The 25886-nt window shown below is 34.3% G+C and overlaps 1 protein-coding gene across 3 annotated transcripts in view; it reads right to left on the minus strand.

Annotated features, from left to right (window-relative positions):
• LOC110457720 overlaps positions 1-25561 on the minus strand; it is a 29680-nt gene extending 4119 nt beyond the window's left edge. Inside the window, exons 1-7 of one of the 3 annotated variants that reach the window (XM_021509134.1) lie at positions 25251-25561; positions 19369-19410; positions 7160-7354; positions 6219-6451; positions 5090-5647; positions 3748-4781; positions 159-323 (exon numbers count right to left, since the gene is read on the minus strand). In XM_021509134.1, the coding sequence (XP_021364809.1) occupies positions 159-323; positions 3748-4781; positions 5090-5647; positions 6219-6451; positions 7160-7354; positions 19369-19410; positions 25251-25295 (2272 nt within the window). In that variant the 5' untranslated portion in view covers positions 25296-25561. Of the gene's footprint in view, positions 1-158; positions 324-3747; positions 4782-5089; positions 5648-6218; positions 6452-7159; positions 7355-13184; positions 13840-19368; positions 19411-25250 lie in introns of those variants that run through there. The other 2 variants (XM_021509296.1, XM_021509217.1) reach the window with 2 other exon arrangements.
• Positions 25562-25886: the final 325 nt, after the last annotated feature.

Here is a 25886-nt window from a genome sequence, read left to right on the forward strand (position 1 = left end):
GTTACAAAAGAGATTGATGACGTTACATTAGCAAATGCTGTCATAGTCTCATAACAACATTTGCCTGCCCAATGCATTGAACTCGAACGATGCAGAGCAAATGTAAATATATTAATATGAAGGTTTTTAGGAAACTTTTATAAAATCGGATTTCTCACCTCGTCGACATCGGAAGACGTCCAATTCCTTTTCAGCTATATCTATGTCATTTTTTGTTGTAGGCAGACCTAGCGCTTTCAGCTCCTCCACTGCTGATTCTAGATCCTTATCGTTCTCCTCGTAAATGGCGTTCCTGATACGCTCACGGAGTTGATTTGGCAAATCTATAGAAGGTAGGAAGTTTATTATACCGTTTGTTTCTTGTCATACATGCTTCATTCTAAATTTCAATATATACAGATTCATCACATGATTCTTACTTAGCATATACAATCATAAATAAGAAAAGAAACACCCATTGTGACGTCACGAATTGAGTAACGTCATGAATTCATGGGAAAAGCCCAAAATCTGTATTTTGGTAATGCTAATTTCACTTGATTTTGTTACATTTGTGTGTGTGTTGAGTTTCCATTGTCAGTTAGATTGTTTGGTAAAACGAGTCTCTGTATCTTTGTTAGGAACCTCGCTGAAGCTTCTTTTGTTAGCAATTATGCAATTGAACTAAATTAGATTGATGCAGACATATTAGGTACCAGTATGATAGAACGATACGAACTGTGTCTGATTTGAAAATATCTGTAATGGATTTTATTTGTGTAACGTGCACCGTGACCTATTTGGTCCGTCCCAAGTGCCTCTCGGGATATGCTGTGCAGTTACGGTAGCTTCGCCTTAGCGCACTTGCTTAGTAGCGCAGAGACTTCCTATATAAATTGGACCCAAGCAAACTTAATCAGACTATATTTAGTATTATTTACAAAGGCTTTTAATACGGTAAATCTATGATACAGTTGCATACAATAAACAGGGTCGTGCTACTTGTCACGGGACTCACAATTACAATACACATTTAACGTTAATAGGGGGGGGGGGGGGGNTTCTGTTCTTACAGCGCACCGGCTTATTCAGCGCGGCGCACGGCACTAACAACTAGCACACGACTATTACAAGTGCTCCGGGCACTAGTACAGCGCAGTGACAACCTTGCGCCCCGGCTTATCCAGCGTAGAGCACCGGCTCACACTGTGTAATAGCTACACCGTGCACAGGCCTAACATCCGCTAGTCACCCTAACCTACTGCCTCACGACCACTGGTCACTTATTCAGCGACCAACAACTACCACGCTATGAAAGACTTATGCAGTCCTTCCACAAAGACTTATCCAGCCTTTGTATATACCTTATCGTTGTTGTATCTCGCCGTGTTCTTCTGTCAGCATCAGAATTCTCTCCCAGAATGAGATGAAGCCTCGCTTATATACTGCTAGCTCAAACCATTCTGGGGTAAATCAGGTTATCCCATTTTTTTATGACGTCACCAACTTTCTGGTCTTACGAGCGCTTACAGCCTATGCCAAAAACTATGTAAAAGCCACAAACGCAACCTAACACTGAATACACATGGTTTATTTACGCGATCACGTTAAGCTGACAATACTCCACACGTACACACGTACCTCTCGACAGGACACCGGAAATAAACGCCCCTGGTACGTAAACACACTCAATAACTTGCTTAACTATTCATTACATTTGTATTCTTGGTAGAATGAAATGTCTTATTGGGATAAAAATCACTTTCAATGTCATTATTTCAACAATAACGATAGTTTTGAGCATTCCATGTATAACAGTTTAAAATTATTTATGAATTTTAATATTGATAGATAAAAACGCATGACGTGGATTGCACTATTTTCATGTTTGCTTTAATTGTTTGATTCAGTCGTTACCAAAGTTAAAAGTGATTGGTGAGTGTAAAGAGCAACAACTCTGGATTCCATGAAACGAAATTCAGCAAGGTCATAATGCTACGTTTACATTATGTTCCCGGCGGCCACGGCAATCACGTTTAAGGCCACAGTGGACAAAACGAAATTGACGTGAGACAACACGGCAGTCACGGTGCGGATAATAAACCAAGTAGGCCGTAGTCGCAACAAAACGTCACAGCGCGTTTAAGGCCGTAACAAAACTTGGAGGCGGTCCGTTGTGGGAGCTTAATTCGAGTCTCAGGATATTATGATTACTATTGCTTGGGAGGTGTTCTTTTTATACCGTGGGCACAAACGTGCTCCAAAGCTACTCGGCGTCCACGTTTCATCCGTAGAACGTCATAACAGAACGTGAAAAACGTGAGGTACCCGTTTTCAGAACGTGACGCGCCGAGAGGAAACGTAATGGTAACTGTAGACCGCGGGCCGAACTGTAGTGCGCCTTGGAACCTCCGGGGCTCAGCAGCCCATTTCCCCTCACGGCCTGTCACAGATACCGTGATACACCATGATAAGACTTAGCAAGACCTAATGAAAAAAAAACTTGAACAAAGAGAAAAACATGCCAAATCCCTAGGCGCACTACGTTTCGTGCAAAGGGGGCTGCCGTGGCCGCCGGGAACATAATGTAATAGTTACGTATACCATAGAAATATAAACTAAATTTCATAAAACATGTATGTGGCAAGAGGATAAATACTGATAAATTTTATCAAATAAATTAATCAACACCATTAATTCCGCTTTGTATTTCAATGTCTTTGCATTATTCCCTATGTCGTTCTAATTGGTGTTATTACAAACGTAGCCAACATTTTTGTTTTTATTAGTTTAACAAAACGGTTTTATCATTATTTAACAATGTTTAAACACGTAACATATTGGAACAGGTACCTAACGATAAGTTCTTGCTTACTTGTGACGACGAATTTAGCCCTTTTTTTTAATCTATGCGCCTTTATTGATAAAAACGTTTTTTATTAAATAAAATTGTTATCCTCTGATCTTATATGGTCTTAAACAAATTCAAAATCACAACTTAAGCACTAAGGATACATGAAGATAATACTTTAAAAAGTTTATCTGATATTTAATAGATAAACGTGCATAACTGTGAAAAACGTAGGTAACATAGTAGTTACACAAATAAATATTAGGAAACTCACATTTCAAATTAATCCTCAATGGCAAGATCATAATCGAGTGAAGTTCGATGAACTGTTTTAGCACCTAATATAAAAATTTAAGGACCTTATTAAGTGATATAAATCCCGACTTCGTCTCGGTCAATATCACCTTCTAAGGTTCATATAACCACATATTCACCTTAACAAAAGTCCTTAATTAATAAAAAAATTTAAAGTGTAAATTGTCCAAATTGTTTTATTGCAAATGTGAATTATACATCAGTTAATTACAAACAAAAATGCTTTTGCTTTACCCTGATTTCTCTGGTATTTTTTTTTATAGATAGTTTTTATTTCGGAAGTTCAGAATATTTTTGATTTTAACATAATTATGATCATACTTCATATATCGAATGGGCAACTGTTTTTTCTCCAGAAGAGATCTTAATAAATCCTAGTGTAACACCAGCCGTTAATGAGTAGGAAAAAACTAATTTGTACAGGCATAGTGGTACTTATTAACTGTAACCATTAACGATTTGAGATATCCCGAAAAAGTTCTGTTTTGAAGTAAAAATCGTTGCGAAACAGTCGATTAAAACATATGAGACAACGAAATGCCTCATTGCCTCTGGATAATTTAATAATTGATGGACCGAACAATGTTAAGAAGTAAACTTACGAGATCCCAGGGACTTCTCTCTTACTCCCCCAGCTGGTGGTTGATCCGACGGTCGAGCTGACGTGGCTGTCTGGCTGCCAATCTGTGCTTGTGCTGCAGGAACTACCTGTGTCCTTTTTGTTCGGTTTTTCTTGTACTTTACTACATAGTCGTACATGTCTTCGAATCCCTTTCCTGTGTTGCCCTTCAGTCTGAGTCCATAGTTTCCGTTCTGGGGAAAACGGACAGTGAACCGACAAATATTGCCATCTTGTTCCTGGGTTATCAGTCTCTTGGCCACTTCGGGTCTAACCATCTTGCCTGATAAATTCAGAGAAAGGTCAATGTTGTTGTCGTTCTGGAATTCAAGCACAATTTCTTCGTCTTCAGTCTGGATAAATCCCGAAGGATGTGATATTGCCGTAATCCCCGCTGTCATCGCTCCTTTTTTAGGACCGAGTTTCTCATTAAAACCACGAGGGAAGGCAAAATTCTCACCTATTTGTCTAGAGGTTACGAGATAGTTGCAAAAGTTTTGGTCTACTTCCTCTCCGTTCTCTTTTGTATACAACTTCAGGGCGTACTCTCCCTGACGCGGCGTGTTCACATTGAATATGATGTCGCCATTTTCGTACCTTTGCACAACGTGATCTGATAAGTCCTCCGCGGTATTTCCACCTTTGACTAACTCCGCCCTCACTGACTTTGCGCTCCAGTCTTTCCCGTCCACCGGACTGAATTTCACCTCCAATGCACCGGTGTCCTTGGCCTCAATCTCACCGGCAAAGTGGCTCATGGGAGCAAGGCCGCATTCGATTGTGTCCCGACCTGGCCCCCAACCTATGACAGGACATTCTGGGAAAGGCTCACAGTTCTCTTTCTCGGTAGTAAATATGATTTTGAATATTGTCAACCAATCGTAATCGTAAGCTGGGTCATCCACTGTTACGTCCTTGCCGACTAATTCAAATCGGAACGTGTCGACGACAGGTGAACGAATCCGGATGACGAGAATAGTTTCATTGAGCCGATGGAGGAACACGTACCGGTCATATCTGAGGGCAAACAACGATATATAAATATATAGCATATACTACAGGTTAATATATTCTTTTATATTAATATATGAAAAAGAGAACTTGTTGAAAATGCGATTAAAAGCTACATGTCCTGACCCATTATAAGTCACTGTTATCACGTAAGTGTGCTTAACTAAATGTTAACGCTATATAAATCATATTATATACATTTTCCAGACAAAAGGATGCATTAATGCAAATAATTAGAATACAAACATTTGAATAAGTACTAGAAAGTTTGTTTCAAAGGTCTTTTAGAGCACGAGTGTATCCTGTGTAATTACCTGTGTAGAGAACCTTGTGAAGAGGTGCGCTTCAGTCTAAACATTAAATACTGAAAATCCATGTCCATGCACTTATCTTTTGGAAGTTCAAATTTGATCTCGACTTCCCCGGTAGCATGTACAACACATTGTTGTGGCGATATCAATTTTAGCTTCAAATTGTAAAATCTGTCTTTCAGGAATGCTCTTTCCTCGAAGTTCTCCTCAGATACAGGCTTATTCTTAAGCTGCCAAATCGGATCACTTGGGAGATGAGTGCTGGCCATTTGATCAGGATCTGTTAAAAAGTAGTTCTCGTCACAAGAATAGAAAAGCTGTTTGCTTATTTGTTCTCCTTTGACGTCCTCCCCGCCTCCTCTTTCAACCACTTCCCATTTGGTGTCCTCGACTCCACCCTCGGCACACGTGCCCCAATAGGCATTGATAAAGCGCCAGTCGCCGTTCACGAGGACGGCATTCCATTCCCCATAATGCTGTTCGTCATCCATCCGCTCACCGACCTCGTATGTGGAACCCTTTAACTTGCCGTGTATTATAACACAGGGAATTTGTGCAAATCTGAATGAAAAAGCAATTATGTAAAACAAAATTATTTTCATTTATCTTTGATAATGAGTTTGGGTATAAATAGATCAAACTTAACGTTGTAAACTGTCTTTTAATGGAAGTGGTTAAAATGGGCATGGCTTCATCAGCAGAATAATTTGCACAAATTTTGGCAACATCCATTATTTAAAAACGCATGCCTATATGGTTAATATAGCCTTATACATAAATATATTACCCAAACACGTTGCCTCAATATTATATAATAGAATGTTCTGTGCAAAAAGACGTTGAATTGCTCAAATCGAATGATAGCATAACAGACGTATTTGTGTATAAAATATAACCTAACTTACAGGATAAATGGATATCTTCGCATTTCTATTTAATGCTGGAAATAAATATTATCCCTTTTTCAACATTATAATGGTTAAGGTATAATTCTGTTTGTATTTATGAGTATTTATATTAGCGCAATTGTACGTATCCTGACTTATTTTGCAATGATTAAAAATATAAACCAAATGTTGTCCTACTTCCAAAAAATACCTCTTGTGATGAATAAGATAATGATATACTACACCTGCACAGCAGACTGACAAGCTGGGCATAATTTCCTTTTCGGTGTTTTATTCGCCAAAGCTGGAACTGTGTATGCGAATGGGGCGGTTCCTTCTTCTCAATACTTAGTTGATCGACAGGTTGAGCTGTCACCCATCGGTAGATGGCGCGCATCTTGGACATGTCGTCCTGATAACCTTCTGTCAAATACTCCACCAACGTAGATAATGGTTGCTTAAGCAATTTTGCAGGAGCCTGCAATGGGTTAGTTTTTATGATGAATGCATCAATCTGTGTATTATTTGCAGTAGATTGGTAAAACAAAATTATAGCTAGCTTGCTATTAACTTCATCAAATTGATTCACAGGAACCTGATAATTTGTTACATCTATATTTGAAGCTAAGATGTTTAGAGCAATTTTACACGTTTTATCAAACTGGTTTTTGAATTTTGTATCGGTATTTTAGGAGCCCCGATAAAGGGTGTTAAAATGGTAATTAAGAATGCACAATAGAAGTATAATATAATATATTAAATCTGAGAAGATTTATTTAAAAACGAAAGAAAATTTGGACAGGAAACATGGTTTTAAGTCGCATTATATGCAACATTTAAAACAGCACTGTAGAACATATTGAATACATATATTTCAGTATAATCACACAAATCCTGGCCAAAAAAGTTTTTGTATTATATTGACTTAAGAAATATGAGAGATAGTGTAAATATGCCATTTTTTATTCAAACAAGTAGTACATAACAATCTTTAGCTTCTAGAGAAAAGTATGAACCTCTCTTTATTATGTTAACTCGAACATCTTGATAACATTGCATATCAAGGCAAATGCAAGGTCAATAGGTTTCACAGTAACTGAAAAAACCCGAAGTAGGTTACCTCAAGGAGCTGCCTGAATTCAATGTAATAAATGGTTACTTTAGCAACATTGTTATTTTATCTTACCTGAACAGCTCTCATGTCCACAGCAGAATACTGTTTTGGATCAAATATGACGTCTTTGAGCACAGATGGAGGTCTTGGTTCCGGAAGTTCATCCACTCCATGGAGGGAATCAACATAACAGTGATGCTTCTCCGAGAGTTTAAAAGATGGAATCAACTGATAGGTGGCGAACAACCGTCCCAACTCAGGAGCAACCTGGCAACACGAAGCATTTTTTAAGTAAAGTACCTGGGTGTATATGTTGTGTACCTATCATTGTCAAATATATCGTCATTATAGAAAACAACGAAATACAAAACAACACTAGATTAGTTTCACACAGACATAATCTCAGCTTTAATCGATACAGATGAAAACACAAACAATGTAGACGGCTTCGAGTCATTTACAATTATACAGACGGTACTAGATTTTTTGGGAGGGTATTCATTATACCGTTATTTTCAATGTAAACTTTTAGAACTTCGTTATGTAGATAAAATAGCTATTTTATATAGAATTGAAAGTGCTGTAGAGTTAATAGTGAAGTTGACGAATCTGTCCTCTAGAATTAATAGTTCTTAATGTATTTCAGTGACATTCGTGTTCCTCTAGATTTGTACTCTTTACAAAATCCAAAAGCATAATATTAACACCAAAAGTATTCAATGCATGTTAAAATACTGAAGATTTCTTCAAATGAATATGTTTATTTTAAATTTCCTGAAAATCTGTCATAACCAATTATAATCAAGAAAATACAAAGGGTTGAATGAACGTATAAGTAATTTACAACTATAGCGTTATTTGTACATTATCACTTCTCCTTATTTATTATGCTGATATGCAAAAATTATAGCAAAAAGTCGTATACAAGCAAACACAATAAACAAATAAAAGTGCTGATTGTACGGTGCATTCATGGATATAAACAATTTAAGTCATGAACGTTTAATCTGTCTTAAATAAGTCAAGTGTGAGTTATATAGCTACGGCAAGTGGAATGAAATATCAGCATGAAAATAAAATATAATGAAATTAGGTGAGGTTTAAACGTAACTCGACAAAAAGGTGATTTCAGATTATTAAGATTGTAAGAACACAAAAGAATTGTTGTGAAATAATCGACAGATGTTAATATTTAGAAAACCACAATCTTATGTGATTGTGGAGAAAGACTCTGGTTGAAGCACATTTGGTCACTGGGTTATACAGAGAGAGAATTTAAGGCGGTTTACGCTGTGTATAGTTGGATAAAACAGCGATAACCTTACAGACAAGGTAGTAGAAAGATAGTATCTGCTGATCACTCATAGGAGAGTAAACGATCCTTTGTCACTCGTATCAAATATATGTCTCTCCGCACGAAAAGTGGTCATTTGTCGGACTGTAAAACCTAGCCAATATTTAAAACAAATTTTAGCAAGACCTTATATGAAACTTAATGTACTATGACCAACAGAAAAGGAACGATATAAAAATAAACTGTTATATACTTCTATTGTGTAGTTGTTTAATTTGTCGGGGTTAATATTTCGCGGTTGTCCTGATCAGAACCACTTCGCGGGCATTACACTTCGCGAAGCATGATCAGATTATAATATTACGCTCACAAAAAAACATTTTCCTTTGGGTTGATGGGATTTATTTTACAGGTGTCCTGTGAAAATAAAATAAAACGATATATGGAATTGTTGTTTCATCCTCATTATTTGGCAGGAAACAGGTAATTATTATTTGTTGGCTGTGAACGTTCCTAAGGAACGAGTTTTATTTTACTGCAGATCAAGTTTAAAATGAATGTTGTGTTTCCTAGAGAAAGGAAATTTGTTACGAATACAACATACGTGAATATTACGTTTTAGCAACCTTTTTGAGACATTTAATCATAGAAAAAAGCAGTAAGGTAAAGGTTAAGGTGCAAGATTATAAAAAAAATACCATATGTCTCTGTATTATATATATGTAAACAGTGTTTGTGGTTTATAAGACCACACATTCCTATATCCCTGTCATGCCATACAAAACAATGTATTGAAATACAATATTCTCTCCTAGTCTACTGTAAAACAGTCTTTTTACACACCATCAATTAGATAATTTTAGTACACTAAAATGTTAAGAGAAAAATGTAAGAAAATGTGTCAAATCTTGTCAGAATAATGGCATATATTTCCCCTGAATAAATCACAACTGAGCACAAAGCGAACAAGGCTGACTGAGGTCGGCAAAAAGCATGCAAAGCAAGTGAGATTTTACCTTCATACCATTCACTACAGGTTCTCCTTCAGGTAATATAGCTTAACTTGTATCAAAAGTCTTGTTAGCTTTATGAATTATTGTAAAATATCCAATCAAAATACATGTCATCATTCTCGAGATTTGAAACATTTTTTTTTACATTTTTCTCGACAAATGCATTTCCATGGTCACCACCCTTATTATTTTTACAAGTTTAAATGGATTTTTTTTCCTGAATTGTTACTTTTATTCAGCTTGGAAAATGAACATATACAAAGTGATTTTTTTCATCAGTTATTGAATATTTTTTTCTGAAATCTAGTGTGCATGTACCTCAATTATGTTTGAGAAATATTGGAGGATGACATTTTTGTGACAGGGATTGTTTAATGCTAACGGAATGCATTATTGAATTTGATATACAGTTTGGTGTGGCAGCCATATTGGAATGACCTAACATAGATAAAAGATAAGATTTTAAAAAAGATATGTATATTCACCGAAGCTTGAATGTATTGCAAACATGTAACGGAAACACATTATGAACAATAAGAGTACAACGAATATTAGATGTACATGATCATATAATCCTTATCTAGAATCTAAGATTTGAAGTACAACTTAAGTGATCATTATCTACGTCAACTTGCCTTAATTTATACAAACATGTGTACGGGGGCATACGTTACATGTCAACACAGCAACACGTTGGCGTTTTCATCGGTGTTTTGTTATAATTTAAATATATTTTAAAGATTGTTGTTAATTGATTTTCTTAACATATTTATAACTTTTTATATATTTACCCCTTTTGCATTTATTCTATATTTCATTGTTGATTTGATGTTATTCACTTCTGAATAAAACATATTTTACTATCTCTAAGCTTTTTAATACATATTTTAAAGTGATAGGATATTTAAACGGATAAAATCAACAATAATTTACAATATTTCATCTTCTACTACAGTAAATAACGTGATACTATCACTCTAATTCACCTTTTATATAGCAAGTATGCGAGAAAAATGTGCAATCAAAGTATTGATCTCTCACGGCAACGCATAAGTGATCTTAATTAAAAACATATAATAACGGCACGTCGTCCAGTACTGTAAGCGAGAAGATAATTATCTGTTTTTATAATTCATATAACAAGTTTCATGTTCAAATTTATACAGGTGTTAGTGAAAAGGCTTTATATTTGACTTAATGTATGCTTCATAATAGTTAATAAACCAACTCATATATACACAGGTGAATAGTTACAGAATCGGTAAAGCGTCAGGCAGAAAGCCGATTACCTGTGTAGTGATTTAAAACTAAAACGCTCTGTGTAAAACACAAATATTGACACGAGTGTTACTACTGGGATTGTGGTGTGCTCTGTGGTCTGTAAATACGCCTGATCAATTACCTCATAATGTAACCCTGACCCTGTTACGGCGGCGAGAGATCCATGCTTGTAGAATATACGTACATACAAATGGCGATATTATTTTGTTATGCTGTTTAATTTACTGTACCGGCAAGTGCTATGTTCCATTAAAGCTTATTATTTGATAGAACCTTAAAATGCTGTTTGACAAATCCTCGTAGATACCCATTGCTCAAATCATGTTTGAAATATAATGTATTTCTTTCCGGTTCAGATTTTACTCCCCTTTAAGTAGAATGCACCCAAGCTCCGTATGTTTATTCAACATAAACTATAAAGAACATTATTTTAACTTAATTGTCTGCCTAACTTTCTATTCTTCTATTTAAAAATACATTGCCATAGACCTGAAATTATTGAAAATCGAATTATAGCTCATGAATCCCTGTATCACTGTCATAACTACAAAAGCATTTGAAATTTGTTTCTGGCATAACGTTGGTATAATGAATCAATCATTGAAAATAATTAATAACTTACGATAAGTTCTGAAAACATAATTCAGATAAAATGAAAATAAAGGCAACAGTGGTGCTATAAGTGTTAAAATACAACAGGGTCATACCAGTATCGAACCATGGACATCTAATCAATATTACATGTACTAAACTGTCGCTATAACCATTTACCTACCTGGGCCCACTTGTATAAAACATCTCAAAGTTAAAGAAAATCTCAAGCAATGTATTTTCTATGGAAATTCTTAGACTTGAGGAAATCTCAAGAGTTGAGATGTTTTATACAAGTGGGCCCTGGTCCTGGCCCGATAAAACGAATACCAACTTCCTATTTTTTTCCTGTAGAACTGATATTCAGGAAATGAAAAAATGACCATCTTTTATTTTCTTTGTTAATCGGCAAACTAAAATGCAAACCAAAAAACTACTTTGGATATCAGAATAAATCAAAGCAATACAAATGACGAGATAACAACGTATAAGATTGATATGAATGTCGTAAATGTAAAAACCGTTAACTGATAAATCAAAACACGTTTATTACGTAAAAGTATAGAACTCACGAATAGTTATCTTATCAAACGGCATCCTGTATATAAACTTCGCAAACAAATGTGATAACATATAAGCACGCCTGCCTGTGTAAACATAAAATGATTAGCTAGTAATGGTTAACGGTCAACCTCATGGCTATTACATTCGTTAAGGGGACATTTCACTCTTGATGTCTGAATGCTACTGAATTTAACACAATGCTTCCAATGTAAATTTGATCTTCCAACAACGTTCATAGCTACTGTATTTCTATGGTGTCGTATTACCTGAAATGTTTTATTTATTGTTAAATGTACAAATAAGTCTTATATGTGTGACAAAGAATTCTGGCAAAGAGATTTGGTGAAATCACCAATATGTTTGATAAAGGATTCACCATTATAGTGTCACATTGTTTGCTTAATGTCAACTTTCATTTTATGTAGACAAAAGAGTTAGTACTTCACTCGAACAAAGTAAGATTCTTAAGAAATGCCAAATAAGAAAAGGTTTCGACAGGAAACAGTTATAAATATACACGGTCGATTTACTAGATACACGTCAAGCACAAATATAAACTATCATCGGTTAAACGATATAAATGGGACGTGACCCCAGGCTTATACATTTAATTATCAGAACGCATACAAAATGTAGTATTTTGTTGATAGTATACAGCTGATTGAGAAAGGAATTTATTTCATTTGCGCTGGATGGTGAGCATACGCCTGGTGTGTTTAGTAGAGCATGGAAACTTTATATCAAACACAACTGAATTATCAAGATGACCCACCATTGATAGGTACGCTACCAAGTTCTACTTTATGATCGCGATTCAGGAAGTATTTCGGAATGGGAATTTCAAGCCCGACGTAATGCTGGTCTATTTATAAAATAACACAGAGTCATGTTTCTGTGTTAATCAATAGCCATACCACCGTTACAACGAGTCCTATATGTATTACATACAGGAAGAAGTAAAAATAAACATGACAGTATGTGTCCCAGAAGGGCAAACGTTGCACCGTTTCTGACATCTGTAATAAAGGCTTCCTGTTTAAACAAGAAACAATTACCAGTTACAAGCTGACTATGATATACGTGTACAGATATTTGCACGTGATGCAGAAATATTGTTTGTTTTGTTTGTTTTGTATTGTTTTACGGCCCATCGATAATTTAAGTCATTAAGGGCCAAACAACAGTGTAAATATAGACATTCACAAAAACCATGAATACATAAAAACAAGAAACAAAACGTTAAAATGTGTGAAGATGTCACAATATAACAATAGCAAACGTATTGTTTATAAAATACTCTATATTACCTTAATACTGTAATTTTGAGAGGGAAACTCTTAGAAAAATACAACACCTTTTTGTTATTACTCCTGGTCCCTGTTGATGCCCGTCCTACATCCATTTTAGCAAACGTTAATAACACACCATGTTCAATTGAAGCAATGACAACTGTTAATTTGAAGACGTTGAAAATCAAACATCTGTTCCATAAATTCCGCTTAAGCAGTGTTGCTTCGGTATGTTAAATGAACAATGGTATATCTTTATCGAATTCACTTCCCCTCCTGTGTTGGCAGTCAATCAAAATATTTGTCCAGAATTTCAATCGGTTCCTGATAAACACAAAAACTCGTCACTTATCAGTAGTTGTGGCATTACCTATCCAATCCATTGGCTACTAAGTCCATTTGGAGTTGGGTGTAGTGTCCGTTGGTTATGTCCTTTGGAAATCCGGGACATGCAACATGCCAAACATTTTAACTATCAGGGCTAAATATTCGGGTCTCAGGGTACACCTCCTGGATAGATAAAGGGGACACGAGAGAAAGGCTATACCTGCACACAGCCTATAGAGAAGTGGTGTGGTCTCGACCAGATAGAATCTTGAGACATTTAAACCGATAAAACACTTAAACAAGTCCAACTACCTTCTGTTGTACTGGCATACACACAACGCTAGTTAACTCACCTCCGGATACGTTTTGTCGAAAAGAATGTGTATTGTTACCTGTGAAAAAGTGGTACACGGCTAAGGCGGCTTTAATAGTGACACAGCGACTGGGACCTTTAAACGACTGTAATGACACGAATCATGATGTTCACCATGACTAAGGAGGATGAATGGGGAGCTATCTTATTTTGTCTGTTCATGGATTAAGATTCCTGCTTGAAAAATATGACAACATGACAAAACAACATTATGAAGCTGTTAAAATGGAACTTGTCTATCACGCGTATTATATACAATGTATCTTAAATGTTTGTTAAGTTAAAATGATATGAATAAAAACATATTTCATCTCTATAAAGCATCCTTATTATCATTAAATAGTTGTTATAATCAACTGAATATAAGACAAAAGCCCTAAAATACCGCGATAAAAATTTACCCTTTTTTAGATATGTTAAAAAAAAATTAAAAAAAATAAGCAAAGCAGGGTAAACACTACTAAATCGTTCAATTTGATTACAATTCTGAGTGTTTTCTTAATAGTGGATTTCTATATTTTAGAACTCCTGCCTTAACCCGCCTGCCTCTCTTACTCTGTGAAAGACACAAGTTACACATAAATACAAAGAAAAGACAATTTATTGATAGTAGGGCTTAAACCGTGGTTAGTTTTTAACCTTTACAAAAATATAATGCCTTATAAGAACTCCATTTCACTGATTTTTGGCCTTTATATTTTTATTACTTTATAAATAAGTTCGTGCTGAGGTAATGTGACGTCATTAGCAAAACATGGGGATAAGTAAGTCTGATAAAGCATAATTGATTATTCACGTATCTGTAGTGTTTTTTCATTTAAAGAAATAAAACGTTTGCTTTAAACAATTAAGATTTTTTCTAGCTTACGGGCAAATTATCTGCTTTAGAGCTATTGTTACTTACGCTTGTTAAATATCGATGTTGTTTACGATAAAGTGTAGTTGTCACGCCAAAGACCAAACAAAGGGAAACTCAATCTTTGTTAATTGAAAACAAGACAATGAAGTTATTCGACATGTAAGACGTATATCATTTGTGAAATGAAAAATAGAATATGGATGACAAAATTTGTATTTGAATTAAATATGAATATAAGAGTTCAAGTAGTCTAAACGGAGATATTTTTGTTGATTGTTATTTTTCAGTTAATTTGATCTTAAACTTAAATTTCGATCCTTGTCGATTTATAAATTTTCTAAAATAACCCATTATCATAAAGTAACCATACGCCGTTAACCTGATTGGAAAAAATAGGACTTAAAGCTGCAAGAGGGAAAGCTTGCGGTAATTACTTTAACTGCACTGACATTACCTTTGAAGTGGTGTCAACCTAAACGTTAGCTAATTAACTAGTTTCAACCCTTATATATATGTTTTCAACCTGATTAGATTTCCCTTATACATTAATAGAAAGTAGTAATATGAGGAAAGTGCCAAGGACACAACAAGTCTTCCCACCTCTGTATACTATGAACTTCATGCGTCTCAAATAAACACGCTTCGACGGCTTTTTTAAAATGAAGATATACCAAACTGAAGCTAATATCTCGGAACTACTATGAACATTCTGTTTAGAATATTAAGGTTTAGAATCTTAAACATAATGTCTTTTTTGAAAAGTGGTTTGAGATCTGTTCTTAATTGTTATTATCATAAAAAATATTTTGTTGGCTGAATGTCAATGCAGTCTAATAACAAGTGTTTCACTGTAAATGGTTCGTGACATGCAATGCATTGAGGCTGGTCTTTGCTTTTTAATAAATAAGAATCGGTTATGCAGGAATGACCAATCCGGAGACGGGCAAGAACAACCTCGTCGCGGCGGATTTCTCTATAGCTTGGATACCATTCACCGATTTTCTGTTATACATAAATGTGATACACAGCACATGTATTCGGTATAACACAGCATAAATACTTAAAAGGGAAAAAAAGAAATAAATGTAATATAATCACTATGTAAGATAAGAAACATAATTAAGCGACATAATTATGAAATACATGAGAAGTATTCTATGTGAGGTAGCATACATCAAAAAGGGATATAACTATGAAATAAATAAAAGGTATACCGAGTAATACAATATACATTTTTAAGGAATAATCCTAAATAAATCAAAGAATACTGTGAAAGTTGGCATACATTTTTTAGAAAAATAAGTTGGAATGTATATTATGTAACGTGTAATAAATTCTTAAGGAAGTTAACAATGAAATATATCAAATGTTTATATAATGTAAGGCACCATACGTCCTTAAAGGAGATAACTTTAAAATAAATAAAAAATATACCAAATCAGGCACCATTTACGTATTTAGCTATGACACAGGTCAACGGTGCACTTTGTAAGATACAATTTAGCAAATACGGTAAGAAATCCGTAAATGTCTTTTTTTATTATATCATATTCAATTGTAAGGTAACAGAAAACAGGAAATACGTATAACAGCATATAAAGAAGTGCTTGTTAACATAGAAATCAATGACGTTGTCCTTCCCTAATATTTAGTCATAAAGGACTATAGAAGCATATTTGAAATCTATTCCATTAATTACATAACACTTAATGTATCTGAATTTACAGTTTAACAAATGTCAAATGAAACACATCTCAATGTTTGGCATGTTTGTTCTGTACGTATTATACATTTTTTTGTATCTTCTCGTACGTTTTATATAGCTGTTAATGATATTTCATTACATTAACAAGATTAAAGATTTGTATTTCCACTAAGCCACACTACTGAATGGGAGGTCTAAATGGTAACAATAGAAACCATTTACAAATGAAATTTATCTGACAATAGCTTACATAATTGAAAAATCCATAACGCTGGGTTACGTCAGGATTATTTACAGAAAAAGAGTGTAACACGCCACAGATATAATAGACTAAACTTGTTCAAATAGGAAGTGAGAAAATGGCTTTAATATCATCGTTGTTTTATTGAAAATATAACTTATCTCAACGGGCAGGTGATTGCTTTAGCAAAACATTAAACGGTGATAAAAGTATGCAAACATACCGACATGACATAAAATTAAAATTCTTAACTTCTTTTTGTCGTACATGTACAGATATTATGGATGTTTAATTTTGCTCTTGTGCTTTTAATCATTATGTACAAGTCTATATAATAGGTTTTGTGTACAGTGTGTGCAATTGTATATTATCATATTGTATATGTCTTTTTGGATCATTTTTGATATCTAAAAAAACTTGGATGGAATTTCCAAATCCTACACCCCTGGACATGAATGAGTCTTATAATGTTGATATGCAGTGTGTTTTAATATCTACATTTAAGTGCAGTATAGGTCTTTATTGATATTGATCATATATTTATATAAATGTACAATGTTTTTTTAAGGTTTATATAAATGTTGATGTACAGTGTATTCCGAGGTCTAGATTCAAATCGATGTACAGCGTAGGTCCTGTTAAGTGTAATAAAAGGTATCGAAGAAAGTTTTTTTTGCAAAAACTGTTTTATACATGAAGCTGTGTCATTGGGACCAAACTGATTTAAAGTTTGATGCGTCATTGTGTGCCGATTTGTTTGTTTAATTCTACCCAGAAATTGAATGTATCAGCTAAAAAGTGCAGCAAATCAAGGTGTGTATTGGAAACCATCATTGTCGGAAATTGCCACGTTGTAAAGGATCGAAAGACACTTTGGTTCTTTATTATAAATAGGTGTAGATATACAATGACACACAATGTTGTGCTTCTTTCAGTTCTGTTGCCAGATTATATAATGCTGTCGTTAAGATATGATAAAGAATATTTACCATTTTAGACCTGACAGATACCTCTTTTGTCGACCCGGACGACACAGTAATGCTTCATAATGTAAATCGACTTCGTTACATTTTCCTTACATGTCGTCACAAAAGAAATTCAAGAGCCCAGTTCTCAAAACTTGATTCGGTTAATTAAGATTTGAACCGTGGTACATGTACAAAAATGTATTTCATTTTTTTAATTCTGAAATTCATTCCTAAAATTGTAGTATTAAATTCATTATAATCATTTGACATATTGGAATTACAAACGAATTCGAGAATCTGTGGATAATTCGCAAACCGAAATGTGCTTGAGAACTTAAATTGCGTATACGGTAAGCTGGTAATTTTTGCCCTTTTTGACAAATAGAAAAGCTTAATCAAAATATTATAAAAAAGGCCGATAATCGTTAGGTTTAGTAGGTGATGTGTTCTCTTAAATAGTGTCAAAAATCACTGCACGGACACTTGATATGGTATAAATACAGTATACATAAACAACACAACATCATCGTCATTCATCAAACTTAAACTGTAAGAAAACAAAATCATCCAAGGAGATATCGATGCAAATCGGATAATTACATAAAATATCTGTTAACGGTGAATGTAAAAACAAGGTGAGGAACAAGGGTAAATACCTCCTGCCGAAGACCTCTGTCCGTTTATATGTATATCTAATCACAAATTTCACATTTAACCTTAAACATGACATTAGTAAGATATGGCATAATCCCCTGAAAACTGATATACTTTGTAGTTCTCAAGGTTTCCAAGGTAACATGGTGGTTATGGTAACAATAATAACTGTCTTGTGAAAACATAACCCCGATTGACGTGTAATCGATATGTGACGTACTTGATAAGGTGAGGGTGCATTGTGCATTTTGTTAATACTGTGGTATAATGTGCAAAGAAATGCCAATCAAACTGTCCGTGGAGGAAAACAGTGAACCAAGGAACGCACGCAACGAGTATCAGAGGATACATGAATGTCACGTGAAGCAGTGCGTCTACATAGCTCCCAAGGCCGTGTATTGTACTTACTGACTTAATAGTACAGTATATAGCAGCAACATTCATAAGCATTATAGCTATAGTATTTCCTTGAAATCAATTAATTTCTATGTATACCTATTTGTGATAAAATAGATTTATGTACGTTTCCAGGCGAGTGCTGGATGGTTTTCATGTTTATCTCAAGACGCAATATGTAGTTATCTCATTCACCCCTGAAATTTCATAATGAAGTATTCCAACCTTTGAATTGGAAGAGTTCATATGTGTCATCAGGGGAGTTAATGTTTAAAATATATAAATACAGTCTTTTCACAATTAGAAAAATAACTTACTCTTGTAAGCAAATGTTCCAAATATAGCCTAACATAAATAACTACTAGTTCAGATTGATAGTGTGAATAACTAGCATTGATTGCTGGTAGTGATAACTACCATAACTTCCTACTTGTGAGTATCATTATTATAAATATTCACTAGTTTAAATAACAAGTAAAAGAAATATTATAAAATTACAACAGTATTTTTTTGTAATATAAATTACAACAGGTACACTGTATATGGATTATTACATTTCGCTAAACCAGCTTATATTCAATTATGGTGAAAAGTTGATTCAGTTTGTCAAATCTGATATATGACGCTGTACGCTGTAAACGATATCCTTGTCCTTTATTGCGCGTAATAACTCCAATACTGATGACCCTGAGAGCTATGTGACCTTTCATTTGTGTAAACCTGTACCTTGAGTCGCTGCCCAGTAGGGCGACTGCCTCCATTTTCTATCTGAAAAAAATGAATTCACATCTTCTGCTATTGAGTGGTGTCACGCAAAGTGGTTGTTATTCATACGTTTTTGACATGTATAATGAGTCATAATACTTGTACCCATTATATTTTATTAACTTTTTATTTTATATTATCTTGTGATATGTCATAAATATAGGTCGGCAGTTCATGTGATGAGAAAAATCGTAAAAACGTTCTCTTTTCATATGGTTATAATGACGGTGGGGGTGGCACAGTGGATAGCGATTTCGCCTTTCACCACGACGGTTCGATAACCTGATCGGACCTGAAATGGTATGGGGTTCTTTGCTTCTTCGCACATTCACGCCATTTTCCATCCGAGCCAACCAAAGTAATTCATTTAAGTTGATAACTTATTTCACATTGTTGTAGAATAATACATGTTCATATCTTAGTAAAGATATATTTATGATAAATAGGTGAGAACTTGGAATCAATTTACAAGTATATGTTAATATCCCTACTACATGTTCATAATGTATATATTGAGTATATGGACATATTTAACCTAATGCGAAAACAAACATTTCTCTAATCATAGAAAACAAATTGTGTTCAGATAGATTATTGAGTATTTTAATTGGCATAGTGGTGAAGCGTGACGTTATCTATCAAACTGTCTGTGGATCCATTTGGACTAATGTAATATTATTATTAAAGTTGATATCTTTTGCCAGAAACGTTTTATATAGTTATACTACAATGTATCTCACATTGAAACGCATTAGTATATTTACATCCAAATCCCATTCCTCTGAAGGCGTCTCTACTTATCCACCAGACGGGCAGATATAAATATATAAAAGAATGCAGTACCACTACAATGTATACAATTATAACCTTTTAAGTAAAAATTAATTCCAATTTACATCGATTCTTCTGAGTTCATAGATGGAGCACAGCTCCTTATAAAGTCTATAGCGAACCCTTATCTTACAAGCCTCTTAGATGTAAAATATGAGATATTTATTATAGTGTGAAAGTGTGAGTTTGTTTACAGGTGCGAGTATTGTAGCATTGACAATAAAACGTGATTAATTTTATAACGTCGCTTCTAAAGGGGCTCATGTGTTAGGTAATGGTAAACTTGGTAAAGTGTTCGGTATCGAGTTTGATGGATATCAGTCGTACAAGTGAAATACAGCGACACCTTATCAAGGGTACAAACAACAATAATCGTGTATTGGATAGAGGAGTTATCGTTCTTGAATATCGAACAACTACATGTATTTATAGTATTGAATACATGTACTTGACTACCAATAAAGTGTTCACAATCGTAAAAAGTGACCTTATACGGTTGAACAGCAATGATTTGCTTTCTTATCTTATTACTTATTTTTTCTTTCTTTACCTTTTTCTTCCATTATAACCGAAGCTCGTCGCCGGTGATACACACTTGAAGTGCGATAGATTACCTTGGATTTTTAATGCATAATTTACTAAGAGGAAACAAATTATATGATGTTTTACATAAGCTGTACAATAAAACGCTTTACTATCAGATGTAATTAGCAGTTATCCTGAAACACGCTTGGAAAACTTAAATACACGTACATGTATGGTTTACAATATGGTACAGTGTGTATATATATTGTCATATATTTGATACAATGTATTAAAATATACACTGAATATAATGTAAATGTTTAGCAAAGATGTATAATATACGATGTAAATGTATAACCATAACATATACATGGTCATACACCTAATACATTGTAATTTTACTTTATAACATGACTTTTGATTTCACGCGTTCAAAATGACGGTTACTATTTGTCATCAAATAACACAACAGTCCTCCCGAAAACAAAAACAACAACTAAATCACTCATCCAGTATGACTGTTAATATGTGTTGTCCAGTAAAACAAAAGGTCAGAAAACAACTTAACTATTTATTCAGCAAGACACTGAATAAGAACAGTTCAGTAAAACAAACATACGACGAGACAGTGAATTGTTATAACTCAGCAAAACAACCGGTCTCACAACCACTGAATAAAAATGACATTAAATACCGAGTAACGGGACATTTTCGCTGCAGTTTCGCCTTTTTCGCCCTCAGCAATGAAAGCAAATTTATCATTACACCGAATTTAAGTCAACTTAAATGTGAAGTGCGAAAAAAACACTGGGCGAACATGTATTTTGTGGTCGAAGGGACAAAGTTTGACACGGCGAAAATGTCTAGGTATACAGTAGTAGTTCAGTAAAACAACCAGTCCGACAACCACTAAACCACTTACTCAACAAGATAGTTAATTAGTATAGCTCAGTAAAACAACCGGTCCGACAACCCCCAACCGGTCCGACAACCACTAAACCACTAACTCAACAAGACAGTTGATTAATATAGTTCAGTAAAACAACCAGTCTGACAACCACTAAACCACTTACTCAAGAAGACAGTTGATTACTATAGTTCAGTAAAACAACCGGTCCGACAACCACTAAACCACTTACTCAACAAGATAGTTAATTAGTATAGCTCAGTAAAACAACCGGTCCGACAACCACTAAACCGCTTACTCAACAAGACAGTTGATTAATATAGTTCAGTAAAACAACCAGTCTGACAACCACTAAACCACTTACTCAACAAGACAGTTAATTAGTTAAGTTCAGTAAAACAACCAGTCTGACTACCACTGAACTATTTACTCAACAAGACAGTCAATTAGTATAGTTCAGTAAAACAACCGGTCCGACAACCACTAAAGCACTTACTCAACAAGACAGTTAATTAATATAGTTCAGTAAAACAACCGGTCTGACAACCACTAAACTATTTACTCAACAAGACAGTCAATCAGTAAAGTTCAGTAAAACAACCGGTCCGACAACCACTAAAGCACTTACTCAACAAGACAGTTAATTAGTATAGTTCAGTAAAACAACCAGTTTGACAACCACTCACTCAACAAGACAGTTAATTATTTTAGTTCAGTAAAACAACCAGTCCGAAAACAACTAAACCATTAACTCAGCAAGACATTTGATTAATATAGTTCAGTAAAACAACCGGTCTGACAACCACTAAACCACTTACTCAACAAGACAGTTAATTAGTTAAGTTCAGTAAAACAACCTGTCTGACTACCACTTAACTATTTACTCAACAAGACAGTCAATTAGTATAGTTCAGTAGAACAACCGGTCTGACAACCACTAAACCACTAACTCAACAAGACAGTCAATCAGTATAGTACAGTAGAACCAGCGGTCTGACAACCACTTAACCACTAACTCAACAAGACAGTTAATTAGTATAGTTCAGAAAAACAACAAGTCTGACAACCAATAAACTACTTACTCAACAAGACAGTCAATTAGGATAGTTCTGTAGAACAACCGGTCTGACAACCACAAGACCCGTAATACCGCAATGAATAATCTAGTCAAGGAGCTTATATGTTGGAAATCACAAAACAACGTATTCGACATGGAAGAGAATAATTCTTATATCGTAAAAACCTTTTCTGATTATCACAAAACTCACGAACAACTTACTGTAGGCTTTAACACATATCCATATTACGCTTTCATCACTACAATGGATAGTTACAGTCCAGTAACTTTATAGATTTGATCATCGATAAACCACAAAGTCAGCACGACTTAAATTGGCTATAAGCAACATGAAAAAGGATTTTTTCTTATAACAGTATTTAAATAAAATAATGGGTTAGCAGGTGTAAAGTGGTACATTATATGTATTGGATACGTTTTAGCCTGTCGGGTTTGAAATGCGATAAACTTCCTGGTTGTGTTACACTAAAACACCTTTCTTGTGTCTCTCCGGTGTATTGTTTGGGGTGGTTAATTTTATAATACATAAACTATAAATTAAGTTCTTCTGATATTACGTCTTTTCATCTTGTATTTTATATATACTATTTAACAAGTGTAATATGATTGTAATTTAAACAACAGCAGTATCATATTAATTTTTTATATACCATTGATAGTCTGCAATAAATGCAACTGCTTTACTGGAAGAGTTCTCTCTTACAAATGTTCTATAAATTGAAGTATAAACTCGATCTATTCTTCATAACAAATATCTCATTATGTGAGCTATATATAATATTAATATGTTTTTATAACACATGCTTTATTATGAGAGTTATAAACTCGATCCATCGTGTATGAGGAATGCTTCTATCAAGTGAATTATTAACTCGATCAGTTTTTCATCTAAAACGATATATGAAAAAAATCAAATGTTTGATTAAACGAGTTCCTGTAACGAATTGACTTACTAGGAAATCATTATGTATTTTTATAATTTGTTTTGTTTTTGTTTGTTTGCTGATTATTGTTGTTCCGTTAGGTTTTCTTACTTTAATAATTGATTCCTGCTTTTGTCCTCGTGTGTATTGTCCCCACTTTTATATTCTACATGAGACATAAGACTGCAGTGTAGTAATCACTGTAATAGTAGATAAATATTATCAACTTATAAACTTAATTTTGTTAAATGACGAAAAAGACAGTTATAAACCTCTAAAACATGTTTATGATTATAAGTTGACTATTATTTTGGAATCTGTTACAAGAGTGTATGATCACTATACTGCAGGTAAGAGTATACCCAAAGACTGATCAATAAATAAGGTCAGGTTAAAGCTGGGGTCATTCTAATCAGTATGACCTATTCAATGTGAGCTGAAGTTCTATAGCCGAAACCAATAAACTTAAAAGATTACAATAACTAGAAACCGGATATTTTCTAAGTCACTCATTGATAACAGAGGGATTCGAGGGGAATCACCAAGTAGTCTTTAATATATATAACCAAACCAAGGACCTTAAGCCATGTTGTTCTTGTGAATAGTCTCTAAATTATGTTATCTATATTAAATTAGTTTTTTCCAGGAGGTCAGGTGATTACAGATTACGGAATGACCCCTGTTACCTTATAAGCCCCGTGTAAGGCGTTTAAATACTCTCCTGTAAGGGCTAGTACTGTTAACAATGTCTGCTGTTGCACGTAGGTTACTAATGGCTATATTGACCGTTTCATTTGAAACAAAATCATATTCCAATCCACTAACAGTGTCGTCAATTATTGTTAATAAATAGCATAATTGTTTTAAGACCGTGAAAAAAATATTAGAATATTTGTATTCGTTTCATATCAATGATATAAACTTGCGAACTATTACAAATTATTCTATTTGTTCAGTCACTACAGAACTGTTATTATTTTGTAAATGTATCTCGATCTGCAAGATCTGCAGATAGGGCTGTCGTCTGCTATTGCAGGACTATTTAAAATTACTTGTTATGAAATGTCGGTTATAATAGGTGCAATAATCATTACCCTTCCCTTTTATTAAAAGACTGCAGGTCAATAAAGGTTTACATAATCATGTATGACAATTATTTGTCTTTTGTTCTTTGTTTTGACATAACCTCAACGAATTCTCGAACGTCTTTTAATTTCTTAAATGTTATTTATGATACACTGCGACCTATTTTATAACAGTACATTAGTTTAATGTTCTAGAGGAGAACAATTAATCGTATCTACTTGACGTGGTTTATTTATGTCGAACAACATTATACTGCAGTGTTAATTTCTATATATACATATGAGTCAGATCATCAGATAATCATATATTCCCTTAAAATTATTTGTAACTTCAGATGGATGTTTTCTTATAACAACATGAATTCTGATCATTAAAAATTATCGTTTACCTGCCAACAAAATCTTTTTTTTCTTTTTTTTTAAGTATTTATAGTTTTTCTCCTATCAGTTTACAGCTATGAAATTGGTCTGGTTATAACTAATACAAATGTTACCTGAGATGTTTTCTTTGATGATGGTCCACACCCCATTCCAAACATCACAAGTAACTGGTATACGAGAAAAGCCGATCACTTGGTGTAAGTATGTGCACCTCTGTGCATTCTGAACGCTATATGAATCTGTGTCCGGTGGTCTATGGTCCTCTATTCCATACAGTTACAGGTGAGAGGCTAAAGCTAGGTAGACGTGGTGTAGATACGGTGTAGTTTACAGTTCGATATCAGCCAAAGTAGATTTAACGATTTAGAGGTAAACCAGCACCACAGTAGCAAATGTTTAAACGTCCCTAAATCTAACATACAAATACACGTGGCAATCTCTTGTCACTAACACACATATATGCATATACATTCATTATTATTTCAGGGCGTAATCCATTAAGCCGCCGTGATCTACCCAGTCAATTCGTAAAGTTAATAAAAGAGAGGCAGAGAAAAATAGCGTTTAAAACGTAGGATTAAATATGTGATAATGTATCAGAAGCGTGTGTATTGGATAACACTGCGTGGGGTGTTGGGACGCCTGTTTGATGGTATCTGGCTATCTGTGGGGATTCTAAGTGTTACAACACCTTCGTAATTAGCTACACGAATAGCATTTGAAAGCCTCTAACAACGAATTCTTCGCCC

The sequence above is a fragment of the Mizuhopecten yessoensis genome, unplaced genomic scaffold, assembly GCF_002113885.1.
Source record: "Mizuhopecten yessoensis strain PY_sf001 unplaced genomic scaffold, ASM211388v2 scaffold179, whole genome shotgun sequence".
Taxonomy (NCBI): Eukaryota; Metazoa; Mollusca; class Bivalvia; order Pectinida; family Pectinidae; genus Mizuhopecten; species Mizuhopecten yessoensis.